Source organism: Lissotriton helveticus, chromosome 1_2, assembly GCF_964261635.1.
Source record: "Lissotriton helveticus chromosome 1_2, aLisHel1.1, whole genome shotgun sequence".
In the NCBI taxonomy this organism is placed as follows: domain Eukaryota; kingdom Metazoa; phylum Chordata; class Amphibia; order Caudata; family Salamandridae; genus Lissotriton; species Lissotriton helveticus.
This window is the reverse complement of record NC_136058.1, coordinates 6456350-6470312: the sequence shown is the minus strand read 5'-3', so window position 1 is coordinate 6470312 and position 13963 is coordinate 6456350. Positions and strand designations below refer to the sequence as shown.

Here is a 13963-nt window from a genome sequence, read left to right as displayed (position 1 = left end):
GAAGTTGCAAGTGATCCCCCGACATGCGGTGGTACTGCTGTGGTTGGTCTGGAGGGGTCGCCTCGAAGAGGAGGGAGTAGCCCCTCCGGACGATTTGCAGCACCCACCTGTCCGACGTGATGGAGCGCCAGTGGAGGAGGTGATGGCGGACCCTGCTCTCCACTGGCTTTGAATGGGCTGAAAGCTCGAACTATGAAGGCTTTGAGGCAGATGCTGCGGGAGTGGATGTGGACTGACCTTGCCGTTGTCCCCCTGGCACCGCCACGGCAGTTACCACGTCCGCGACCGCGTTGAGGTTGGTTCTGGGGCCTGTGGCGGTACGAAAACGTGGGGGCGCCCCTTCCTTGGCCACAAAAGGGGCAAAAAGCAAAAGTCTGCTGGCGCTGGCCAGACAGGCCCAAGGACTTGGCCGTAGCCCTGGAGTCCTTGAAATGCTCAAGAGCACTCTCTGCTTTGTCGCCAATAAGGGGACGGCCATCAAAGGGCATGTCCATGAGTGTGGCCTGGACATCCCCTGAAAAATTGGCGGACCTCAGCCAGGCGTGGCGACGGATCGCCACCGTCGTGTAAATCGCTCTGCCCAGCGAGTCTGTGGTGTCAAGTCCACATCTGATGGAGTAGTGTGCTCCATCCCGCCCCTCAGCAAGTGCCTGGGCGAGCCGTGCCTGGGCCTCCTTTGAACACTTGGGCAGCACGTCCGCAACCGTGTCCCACAAAGAGTGGGTGTAACGGGCCAAAAGGCAAGCGGTGTTGATAGACCGCAAACCCAAACTCAATGAGGAGAACAGTTTCTTCCCAAACTGATCAAACCTTTTGGATTCCCATTCTGGAGGAGCAGTCGGGAATGCTGATTGGGATGTAGAGGCCTGGTTTACCAGGCTCTCAGGGGCGGGGTGAACGGAAAGAAAGTGGGGGTCGCCCGGAGCCGGGCGGTGGCGTCGGGCCACGTTCCTATCCACAGAGGGCTTGGACCAAGTGCCCATCAGAACGTCCGTGAGGGCTTCATTAAATGGCAGCAGAGGCTCTGAAGAGCATACTGGCGGCTGAAGCACTTAGGTGAGGAGATTAGTCCTCACGGCCGCAGCAGGGAGTTAAAGAGCCAAGCCCTTGGCTGCCCTGCGTAACACCACACCATAAGTGGCACCCTCCTCCATAGCCACGGAGGGTGGAGAAATGAATCCAGTGTCAGGCGATGTGTCCATTCCACTGGCCTCCCCCAACTCACCTGCCCAGTCCTGACTCCACTTCAGACCCCTCCCAGTCCTCCCCTTCATCCGTGTCCTGGCAGGAATGACGGAGCCAGGTCATACGTGAATTGCTCACCCACCGACACCGGAGATGGCACCGTTCTGACGCCGGACCGGCTGAAACTGGGGACGGTGTCGTCCGAAGACGGAGCCGGGAGCGACTCCATCGGGGTCGGCGCCAGCGGAGGAGTCGTGAGGTCAACTGGCGTCGACCAGGATCCAGGCATGGATCCTTTGGGAACCTGCGGCGTCGGGACGGAGGTCGGTGCCGGGGCCGAAGCCGCCGGCCCGCCAGGGCCCCTGGTCAGGTCCGTGGGGCCCAAATGCGCGCCGACAGGCCTCGATAGAGGGAAGTGCATCATCATGGCCACAAGGAAATCACGTATCTCCTCCGGCGTCCCATGCAGCCCAGGGACCGGAGGATATGGGGCCGGATGTGCCGGCTCCGGCGGAGCCGTGCGGGCGGTGTCGCCCGAACCCTCAGCCGCGTAGCGCGAGTGGCGAAGGGAGTCGGAAGAGCGATGTCGCTTCTTCTACTTCTTTTTAGAGTGCCTCGACTTACCAGAGGACTTGGAGCCCGACGAGTGGTGATGGCTCGACGAGCGATGACGACTGCCGGATCTCGAGACGCTTACGGGACCGCTCCCGCCTAGCTTTCGAGGTCAAGGCCCGGCAGTCGGGGCACGACTTGTCGTCGTGGTCGGCCCCGAGGCACTAAAGACACCGATGGTGGGGGTCGGGCACCAACATCAGGCGGTGACAGGCATAGCACGGCTTGAAGCCAGGCATCCCAAAAAAGGTAGTCTAAAATGACTAGAAGTACTGCTCTTTCCGGATCTGCGCTTGCTGGCACGGAAAAAAGAAGAACTGACGTCAGCGCGCGAGCGCGGCGTCTAAGTACTCCGACTACGTCTTCCCGGCGATCATGATGCCGACGACGGACGTGGAGCCGCAGACGACGCCTACCGACGCGCAGGGTTACTGATGACGAAAACTTTCCGGATCCAGTCTGACGCCTGGGGACATTCTAAGGTAAGGAATCTAACACTAACATGTATTTTTCAGATATCAATGTTACATCACTGAAGTCATAGGGATTGTGAAAAATCTAAGCTTCACACAAAGAACAAGTGTAACAAATGTATTCAGCAGGAGCGAGGTGAGAGTGTAGTATGCAGCTGGTGCATTTTGGAGCACACTGTCGCAAATATATTACAAAAGCATTGTGTGGCAGCGCACTGTGATTTAGACAGGCCATTTTCCGTTGAAATGGCCACTAAATGTGTAAAGACATACCGTTTTACTGATAAAACTATTTAGCACACAAATTATAATTGGGTTTAGGGTGAATATTTATCATTTGCACTTCTCCAAGTAAAGTGTCTCGATTTGTTTTGATCCTATTAAAATCTTTGTTTCCATCACACTTCAGAACTTAAAACAAAATGTGGTTCACTTCTGCTTTCCTAACAGCTGAAATATGCGTACAGTTTATTTACAGGTATTTAAATGTTGCTGTGTGTTACAAAAAATGACACCCTACAGCCTTTCGTTTCAAACTCCATGTACCCTATGAACATTGTCACTAAGTTCCCTTTAAAAACTTCTCTTTCTTTGCAGTCAGAGAAAGACAAAAAAAATGAATCCCTATGTTAATGAATGAGCAGCAATTTGTCAAACGCATCCTGACATTTGAACTTTGTCATTGAAGCAGAGCAAATGTGACAAGTCAATTATAACATTTAAAGTTATCTTTATGTAAAGCAGTACTTTCGCGGTACACAAACAAAGCGGCTTGGGTTGTGACCTACAGTTTGGGAAGTGGCACTAGAGAGGAGGCTTACCAACACATATATAAAGAAAGACAATAAAGAGCAATGTTAAACAGTATAACTCTTTGCTGGCAGGGTTTCGCGTTTAAAATGTTTATTTTCACAAGCTGGGTAATTCATTGGTAGATGCTTGCATCAAGGATGGGTCTGCAAGGGTGTGACTGTCAGGTGTACTTGTCATAGTGAAAGTTCTTGTATTGACCAACACTGAAATAATTAAAAAATGCTGCGTTATCCCCACATTTAACCTTTTTATTTGTTTAGTGAAGGTCAATATTCTGCAAATGAATTCAGCACTGTAAATTTACAGAAAATAATTCACAGTTAAGACGTCTTTTCTGTAAACTACGACCTTTGAAATAAACCGGAGGCAAACATTCAACATGAAGTTTTACCCATGTAATTATAATGATATGTGTGTGTGTTGTTGTTTTTTACGTTACTATATATAGATAGAAATATATACATATAAACGTCTCGGTGAAAACCCGCGCTGTCAATAAGTAACTAGGTAATAGGGCTCTAAGAAGGCTTGTATGTAGCAACATAGGGACTGGGTTGAGCAGAGGAATTCTGTTTTGAGCCATCATCTGCTTATCCACTTATATCGTGTTTTAAGTTGAATACCTGTTCATACCGAAAAAGGGCACTTTGCTTCAGAAGTTAAGAGGATATGCCTTTAAATTTCGTATTTAATGAGAAGACCCAATTGATGCAAAATGTCTCAAATAGAATGAGGCTGTACTCAAACAATATTTCATTTAAAAGAAAGTCTTGCACCGTTTGCATGTACAGGGCTGCTACTAGAGTCATTGTACGAAGAGAGAAGCTCTTTGCAATACTAATTCCTCCACACAAACGTAGTCTGAAAAGTATTTAGGCCTCTCCCAACAACTTACAGTTTCGTAGACATGTTGTGTCTCTCTCTTTTTGTTAACCATCTCATCAGTCTCCAAGTGATTCCTCACAAAAACAGCTATTTGAGTACAAAATCCAACGTCTCCAGCGTCTGCGGGTGGTGCTCCTACACCACTAAATTCCACTGTGTAATTATATCGATCAGCAGCATTCTTAGACCTACAATCAAAGCTCGGGGAATTTAGAGGATGCTGTCTTAATGTAACACTTTAGATATTAACAGGTGACAAAAATAAATACAATAATGGAGGTCAAACTTGACTTTACAAATAAAACAGGTCATTAAACTTACGGAAGCATACAGGACATAGCAAACAAGGGAAAAGAGGATTCAAGTAAATAAAAGACAAGGGTTTGGCGGACCTTCAGTTGCTGGTTGGTATTGTTGTAAAATAATGTTCAAGAAGGTTCCATATGACTGATCCTAACAACATGAGGTTATCAGAACAGATAATATTTACCCAGACAGAAAGTAAAACACTGGAGCACACTGCTCTCCACTGGGGACCTGAATGCATACCTGCATCATAGGTATGCTTACATACCGCCTCTCCACAGCTTCTGCACAGGAGAAAAAGAACAGTGAAGCCTAGAGCCTAGTGGTTGGTCGGGAGAATTTGAATATCTTATTTAACTGGATAAGTAATTAGGGGCCTGATGTACAAACCTATTTTGCGGTCACAAATGCGAATTGCAAAACAGATGCCTTGGCAACCGCAAAATAGGTTTTAACTGTGTATTAATCCCATTTTAGAAGTCAGTAGACTTTTACTGACTTCTAAATGAGCATGGCACTGCTTAATTGTAGATCCATGCCAAAGCACGCGACAGAAATCGCCATGCTACTACAAGATAACGCTCCTGATGTGCTATTCCTTACGGAAACTTGGTTAGTACCTAGCTCAGACCCAGATGTAGTTGAAGAACTTCTCCTGGGCTATCTAATCCAGCGCGTCGATAGAATAGGTAGCAAAGGGGGAGGGATCGCCATTATATACAAAGACCACCTAGTTTGTCGCATTCTGGGAAGCCCCCTCTCAGATTGCAAAAATGCCAATTTTTCCATCATGCTAACCCCCTTAGTTACATTTGTTGGTATTCTCCTCTATCGCCCCCCGGGAGCCCTGGGATAATTCTGCAGCTCGTTATTGGAATCAGTGGTAAACTTAGATAGTACTTCCTCTAATTTCAACCTTCTAGGAGACTTCAATTTGCATTTCGATAGCCCCCAGGACACAATAGCCAACGACCTTGCCCGCGACCTTGCAGCATATGAGATGCTGCTAAAAGTCCACCAAGCTACTCACACTAAAGGGCACCTCCTGGACCCAATTTTCTCAAATAATACAGAACTGAAAGGAAAGAAACCTGTCTCCTTCCCTGGTCGTACCACTTCCCAATCCCCTTCGAATGGCAGTCAGTGTCTCCCTGCCCGACTGTGCTAATTTCCCGTACCCAAGCCCGCCAATGGCCTAAATTAAGTACAGAGGATTGGACACAGGAGCTGCAAACCACCATACCTCTGCATCACCCTGACCCCATAACAGCCAATCGAGAGTTCAACACATGGATTGAGAACTAATTTGACAAAGTACTTCCCAGAAGACCCATTACACAAAAAGCAGGTTCAAATAACTCCCCCTGGTTCACACCTGAACTCTGTAAACTAAAACAACGATGCAAAATACTAGAAAGAATATGGGGGAAAGACTTCTTAACGGATAAGGAATCCAACAACTACAAAGCCGCACTTAAAAGGCATCCTACTACAAAGAAAAAAAATCCTCCTCCTCCAATGCACCCAAAGAAATCTTCAGGATCATAAAAAACTCATGAAAGTCCCAAACCCTCCCCTGGCTCCCGGCCCCTCAGGCCGTCGTCGTGAGGAGCTAGCGTATGTTTTCTCCACAAAGATTCAGCTTATACTGAACGCCCTCCCACCAGCCGACAATGAACACCTCACCGGGCAGATTGAATCAGAACCGCAGAACAATGCCCCCAAGATTGAATCCTTCATCCCACTTACGGAGGAACTCCCCCCCCCCCCCATATTTAACATAATCAAGAGAAGTTCCCCGCTAGACCCGGCCCCGTTTCACATTCTAAAGACAGCCATGCCTACTCTAACCCTTCCCATTGTCAATCTAATTGACACCTCTCTTGAGTCGGGCTTAGTCCCCCAGGACTGAAAGATCGCAATGGTTACAGCCCTACTAAAGAAACCCCACCTAGATCCCATGGAGTTTGCCAACTACCGGCCCATCTCCCTCCTCCCTGGCATCAGTAAGTTTGAAGAAAGACATGTGAACCGCCAACTCTCTGCCTACCTTGAAACCCATAAACTACTACATTACTCCCAGACGGGCTTTTGTCCAGGCCAGGGCATGGAGTCTGCACTGATGGCGGTGGTGGAGGAGTCCAGAAAGATCTTGGACACCGGAGGGTCTGCAGCCATCCTCTTCCTAGACCTCAGCGCAGCGTTCCCTGATGCACCGGCTCGAAAGACTGGGAGTAACAGGAAGGGCCCTTTCCTGGTTGGAGTCATTCCTCGAAGGAAGATACTTCCAGGTGTTTGAAGGTAGCACCCACTCACGCCCACTACCTCTGCAATGTGGTGTTCCCTACGGCGCCCTCCCTGAGCCCTACCCTTTTTAACGTGTACATGTCCCCACTGGCTGAAATAGTCTCACCCTTTGGCATCCAGCTTTTTAGCTATGCTGACGACACGCAGCTAATGGTGGCACTGAACCAGGTAGAGCAGGACCCCACAAACCTGAGCTCCTGTCTTAAAGAAGTCGCCAGTTGGATGAGTGCGTCACATCTTAAACTCAATGGCGACAAGACGGAGCTCATGCTGCAGGGTAACCAAGCAACCTTCAACCCGCACACGCTGTGGCCATCATGCATGGGGCCCGCCCCAATCCCTAAAAATGAAATAAAGAGCCTGGGCGTCTGGCTTGACAACAAGCTTACCTTTAGAGTCCGAGCCAGAAAAACAGCTGCTTCGGCCTGCTGAGGTCAACACGCAAGATACTGCCCCTCTTACCCGAGAGCTAAAACAAAATCCTAATCCAAGCTCTCATTTTGTCGATATTGGACTATGGAAATGCCCTCTATTTAGAAGCCCCCACCTCAGCGATCCACAAACTTCATGTAGTACAAAACGCTGCAGCAAGACTACTTACAGGCCCTAACAACCGCTCCTCAGCCAAACTAGCCCTGAAAACACTCCACTGGCTCCCGGTGCATGAGCGATTCATTTTAAAGCTCTGTGCATCACCCACAAAAACCTACAGGGAAAAGGTCCCCCCATCCTCAATAACCTCATCAAACCTTATAAAGCATCCAGCAGCCTTTGCTCCAATGATCTACATCTGGCCAAAGTCCCCAGAATCAGAAGGTCCTGCACCGGAGGACGTCTCTTCTCCTACAACGCCTCTAAACTTTGGAACTCCCTGCCTATCTCCATCCGCCAGGAAGTCAACCATCTCTCATTCCGCAAACAACTGAAAACGTGGCTCTTCCCATAAAACTTCACCTGTCCCTCACCGCACATCCGCAGCGCTGGGATTCCCCGGGGTAGCCACGCGCTATATAACAGCATATACAATACAATATACAATGAGATTGCAAATGTATACAATGCAATTTGGAGCATATTGTTATAGGCGTCCCTTCCAAATTGTGAGTCAGTATGTGATGTATTAATGGATTGCGACCATAATGTGGTTGTAAATCATTGGAAAATGACTGACTCCCGAGTTTGGGTGGTAAGCCATTCACAAAAGGGAGAGGCACAGATTGTCAAAATACCCTAGGAGTACACAAAATTCCAACGTGTTTCGCCACTGTGGATTATATAGCCATCTATCCAGGGGTGATTTTGGAGACAACTATTTATTAGCTAGGTCAACAAATTAAAAATAATTCAATACCGTAGGTTCATTTTTTTTATAGAAAATGACACTATGTGTTGTTTACCCACTGCAGGTGCCAGTGGTATGCTTTAAGGTTGACCATAATGACCCCATTCATGTACGCACTCTGATTGAAAAAACACAGATGCACATATCCAGTTACTGAACAAACATTTCGCCTTTTAAAATCAGATTTCGTTGCTCCAAAGTGGAGGAGCTCTACCATATGCTCCACAGACAGCAAGCAAAACTAGCTTGTTTTTGCACAACGATACTACCAGAAAGGTATTATCATAATACCCGATGAGGACAGACCTGATGAAGAAGTGTCACTGCCACTCTAACCCCAACAGGTAGTAGAAATAGCTGCAGCAGGAAGACAACATAGAGCTGAAATCACTCACCACAAATTCTGAAGTAAGAAGCAAGTTTTAGTTTTAAAAATGTTTTTCTACTTTACATAGTTTTAAACAAAATAGATACTTAATATATATCAATATGTAATATATACAGAAAAAAGAAAAGCATAACTTACTGGAAATATCGACTTTTTTTTCTAAAACTTCCAATAGGATAACGAAATTCACATCATGGTTGTTCATTCTAGCGTCGTTTAGAACCAATTTGGACACCTGAAATCATACGTTCTTTTAACTGTTCTGTACTATGAGACCTTGTTCGCAAAAATGTTTTGCTTCCGACATAGATGCACTACTAATTGTGAAAGCTACTTCACTTCTCTGTGCAGGAGTACTGATATTGCTGTTGGTAATTTGAATATTTGAAGTGTCTGCAGTGCGCCGGTCATCTGAACCATTCCTTTAGCAACATCGCTGCTGCAGTGTGACATTTTATTTTGAATGTTCATTCTGCGCCGTCATAGTGGTGCTAGATGCAAGTCATCTACAGCAGTAGTGGCTGGTGACATTTGAAACTGGTTGGGCGCAAATGTTCAGGGTGAGTGCCCAGCGGCGAGCAAGCATAGCGAGGGAGCCTGACCGTTATAGTAGGGTTTGTGGGGGTGAGGGGGAGAGTTAATTTGAAACAAATCGTGAATTTTCAAGCATATTTGAGAAAGCAAAAGGTTAATGTAGCAATTGTTAAAGTGGGGAACGTAAAATACTGTTCTATGATCTGCATATTACACGTTCTTTGCAGCAGGCATATTAACACTGTGCTACCTTAATGAGTCAAAACTGCCACTATAAAAAAACTTCGATCTCTCCCCAGGAGGCACATTAATCACCAGAGTTATATTGGCACTTTTATTGTTGCCTGAAAACTGTTGAATATACAAGGAACTTTGCAGTGCTTTTAAAACTGCTGCAGTGCTACAAAACCGGCCTCCCCCTTTCCAGCCTCCCTAGGGAAAGTCCTGATGCCCAGTATGGGCAGTATGGCCAGTGTGGCCTTGGTGCCATCCCCTCAATCTGTTACCAGGCCCAGTGTTGTTGTTTATGTCCTGACAAATGGCTTGAATTCTATGGCTTACATTTGGAAGACCCTGCTTTCATCAAACTGGTTAATGTAGACTGCATGCCAATTGTCAAGCCATAAACAATCCAAGCACACAGGGTGGGCTGTAAACTATGCTAGACTAGAGGATGAAATCCTTGCCTTGATGAGCAGGGAGAACACAGTCACAGTCAGTCAGTCAAATTTCTTTATTCGATTAATAAAAATCAAAAAAGGTGGACACATAATACATTTCATCATTACACGCACAGTACATCATCTATTAGTTGCAAATTTATAAAAAAGTTTCCACATAAAAAAATCATACAGTCACATTTCACGTAATTAATACATATAAAAAGTATCTAAAAATTATTTAAAATTATAAAAACATCATATATGCTAAAAATGGTCAGATATTAGTTGGTGTAAACTATAAGTTTAGGCGATTCTTATTAATGCGAACTCCTGCGACTAAAAAATGTGCTACGTGAAATGTTACTCTTGCGCTAGGTAAAAGTTGCAAAAACATGAGTGCTGGCCTAACCTGTATAAAGCCTGCCTCACGCAAAATTGGTAGCAAATATTTTTTCCTGATCTCGGTGTAGTGATCACAGAACATGATAAAATGTAACGTGTCCTGGGTAGAGAAATGATCATAGTCACAGGGTTTTGCATTTTCTGGTATATCCCAATTAAGATAATGATCAAGCATTAGATGGATAAGGTTAAAACGAAATCTGATTAAAAGGAATCGATGAAATGGTCTGGTTACTGAGATAAGATAAGGTTCGATGCCCGGGACAGTCATTAGCGTGTAGTTCTTTCGGACAAGTGACTTCTTTAATTCAATTTCTTCCCTTTCTGATATATACATATTAGCCAGGGTACTTTTTACTGTGTTAACATCCTCTTTTGTAATACGTTCTGGGGAGAGAAAAAGCTCAGGACGTCCCGCTTGTGTAAGCTGTGACTTAACATATCTCACCCACGGGATATTTAAGGCTCTATCTAGGGCTAGACAGTCTTTAAGGATTATATGATTTATTAGAACATTGGAATGTTGGGAGCTCTATTGAAAACAATGGAGTGCTCGGGGCTTATAATGGCTGGTATAAGCCTGGAGCTCTAACATTCCAATGTTTCTTTGTTCACAGCTCTGGCTCTGAACAAAGGCTTCAGGGATCCTGAGGGGATTCCAATCCCCTCACGCTTCCAAAAGGCTTTGTTTTTTTTGTTAGAACATTCTGTCCTCTAGTGACAGAATGTTCTAATAGCCTTATAGCCCTTCGTAGATGGGCTATACCGCTATTAAAGTCCCTCTCCCTTGTTAAAGGCCCTCGCCTTCGGCTTGGGGCCTTTAACGCTGGAGGGGGCCTTTAATAGCCGGTATAGCCCTCTACGGCGGGCTATGAGGCTATAATGATATCTCCTTATTGAGCCAGGTTTTTAGCCAACAAATGACTGGGGTCCTGTTTAGCGGAGCGGAGAACCTTGAGCCCAGCAGGCTGCACAAATAAAGGATCGAGCATCAAGAGGACATTGGGGCCAGGAGAATACCTGAGAGAAGCGCCAACAGCACACCAACGCCGCCAGTCGCGCCGCCGCTCCGGGACTTCAGTTCCCGGGTGCCTTTGCGGCGGCGCGTTCCCCGACGCGTCACACGCGACAGGAGGGGCTTCAAAGGAAGCGAGCCCTCGGCGGAGCGGGGGGTCCTGTTTAGCGGTTTAGCGGAGCGGAGAACCTTGAGCCCAGCAGGCTGCACAAATAAAGGATCAAGCATCAAGAGGACATTGGGGCCAGGAGAATACCTGAGAGAAGCGCCGACAGCACACCAACGCCGCCAGTCGCGCCGCCGCTCCGGGACTTCAGTTCCCGGGTGCCTTTGCGGCGGCGCGTTCCCTGACGCGTCACACGCGACAGGAGGGGCTTCAAAGGAAGCGAGCCCTCCGCTTCGCGGGACGCGCGCGGGGCGAAGCCAGGGCAAAGGGCGGGCCCTCTGTGGCCCTCAGAGGCACGAAAAGGCCAGGCTAGGCCACCCTTCTGTCATCTATCGTCTGGCGTCGATAAGGTACTGTGTTCAGCCTGACATCCTAGCATATATTATCGCGCCGACGAGATTAGTCTGTTAATTTGTTGCCGCTGATCGATTGCCATATCTCATTGTTCCGCTATTATCACTATCTTTATCTGAAGTCACCTGAGCTAAATCCTGCTAGTCCGCCTAGCCCCAGACAGCCTTCAACAGACTGCAGCAAATATGGGGAAGAAACTGGCACCTGTCCCCACTGAGCCACTTAACACTCTAGATTCATATCTGGTACAAGTGGTCAGTAAAATCAACACCGAGAGAAGGCAATCCTTAGGCCGGAGCCAGTCGCCTATTTTGCCCCCAGAAAGCCCCTCCACAAGCGCTCTAAGTACAGCATCACCGGATATTCCGCCTGAAAATTCCCCTATAAATCTTGCAGACCCTATTACTCAAGCTAATGGTAACGAGGTGGACGACTCGGATCCACAAATTGATCTAATAGATCTCTCAGATAATACCGTTGCTGATCCAGACCACCAGTCAGCCATAGCGGATGAAGTTCTATCAGCCCCGCAGCCCGCAAAACGGGCGGTTAGAGCCTGTAGAAAATACCCAGCAAAGCGGGGAGGGAAACAACAAGGTAGGAAAAAGCCCGCCACCCCCCCGCTACGTCGTGAAGGGAAAAATGTCGAGCCCGACATTGTCGTAGAGTCAAGACGCATGGTTGATGACGACCTATTCAACAGGATCCAAGACATGATAGACATTAAAATCAGGACTATAATTAAACCCCTGATTGGGAAACTGGACAAACTAACATCCGAGGTTAAAAAGTTGGGAGGCGTACACAGCAAGTTGGTTGAAGAGGTGGAGAACTTATCTTCTCTTGTCACAAACATGGCGGCTTCGGATGTGGTGGTTACCCCAATTGAAAGCAACCCACTGCCCATCTCACAAGAGCCGTCGCCATCATCTCCATCTCTACCTGTAGCCGGACAGGAAGCAGAAGCTGTAGATCTACCCATTAGCATAACTGCTGCTAAAGCGGATCTGCAACCAGAGGATGTCTCAGCCCAATTCATCTTGGAAGCTTCACCAGTAGTACTTGTACTAGCAAATGTTCCTGTTCTAACACAAGATAAAATAGAGTCCAACCAGGGCCTGAAAGACAAAGCGCTACATTGGCTCACTAACAACATGCACATGGCACAGCAAGGGTTTGACAAACTGGCTGGGGATATCATTATGACCAGGAGGGTACCCTGGATTGGGAGCAACCCAAAAAAGTTTAAGGGGGATTGTGTAATCTTAAATTTCGCCAATGCGGAGGTCCTCCCAGACATCTGGACCAACATCTTTCCACCCCAACGCCGCAGTGGCGCCATAATCCCGCTCACCCTTAAATTTTTCTATAGCAAATCGCAGTCTGCAACTATCCACAATACCCCCAACTTCAAGAGACCCTCTAACACCATTAGCTGGGGAGGGGATACTAGACCTCGATATTCTAACAATCATTTCCAGTCCACAACTAACCCAGATCCAGGCAGATCTAACTATTCGAATGAGCCATACATCAGGCCTGCCATGCTACACGAACCTAGTATAATTGGCTGGGGCACTAGCCTCCCGGGTTATGATCATCGTGGACAGGGCAATAGGTTCATATATCCGATGAGAAATGATCAGCTTAGGATACGCCCAAATACACCACAACCCATGTGGAACATGCCAGCTTTTGGCCAGGGCCAGGTAGCTACCCCCCTTGGGTGGGGATTTGGCACGAGAAATAGGTATGGCCCTCTATCCGACCTAAACACCTGTGATTGACTTAATGTAGGAGCAGATCCAGTTAATGAGGCACTGATTATGCCATTAACAAAAAGTGGTCGACACAACACCATCGAATCCCACAGCAACCCTAGCCACAAGGAAGCTTCGGGGTCTCAAGAGCCGCCAAAATTCGACCAGCCTCCGACTTTATTTCGGATGGAGGTTTGTGCCGTGCCGACCCCAAATAGCGTGAACGTACAGAGCCTCCCTCAAGGGGTACTCAATGAGGGACCACTAACGCAACGTATAGCAGAAGGGGATTTGGAGGGGGTAAAAGAACCTAGGTTATCCACCGACTCCTGTAAGATCATAAGCTGGAACATAGCAGGTTTAAATGCGAAACGTCAGGATAACGCCTGGTGGAGTTTTATCTCAAACCATCACATCATTGCCCTGCAAGAAACCTGGGACACATCCGCCAATCTTTGGTGGGATGGGTTTACCAGTTTCACCAAACCTGCAGTTCCCAGCAGAGCGGGTAGAGCTAAAGGCGGCTTGGTTATCTTGTTCTCCTTAGACCTAAAAGGCAGCTATAGGCAGATCAGCACCGACTCTGATAATATCTTAATGGTCGAAAGGGTGATTAATAATATTAGCAGGACCCTATATGTCAATTTTTATAACTCTGGGAATAGCGACTATAGAGGTCGCAATATCGCTAACCTAGATAGCATTTTATACTCAGTATCTCAGAATATCCAGTTTGCTTTTGAGTTTATTTTATTAGGC

General features: G+C 47.1%; 1 protein-coding gene across 4 annotated transcripts in view; it reads right to left on the bottom strand.

Annotated features, from left to right (window-relative positions):
• The window catches only part of HENMT1 (HEN methyltransferase 1), a 588326-nt gene that overhangs the window by 32304 nt on the left and 542059 nt on the right, over nucleotides 1-13963 (bottom strand). For all 4 annotated transcript variants that reach the window (XM_078668393.1, XM_078668408.1, XM_078668402.1 and 1 more), the window contains one exon: nucleotides 3979-4156. In XM_078668393.1, coding sequence (XP_078524519.1) covers nucleotides 3979-4156 — 178 coding nt within the window. The remainder of the gene's footprint in view (nucleotides 1-3978; nucleotides 4157-13963) is intronic.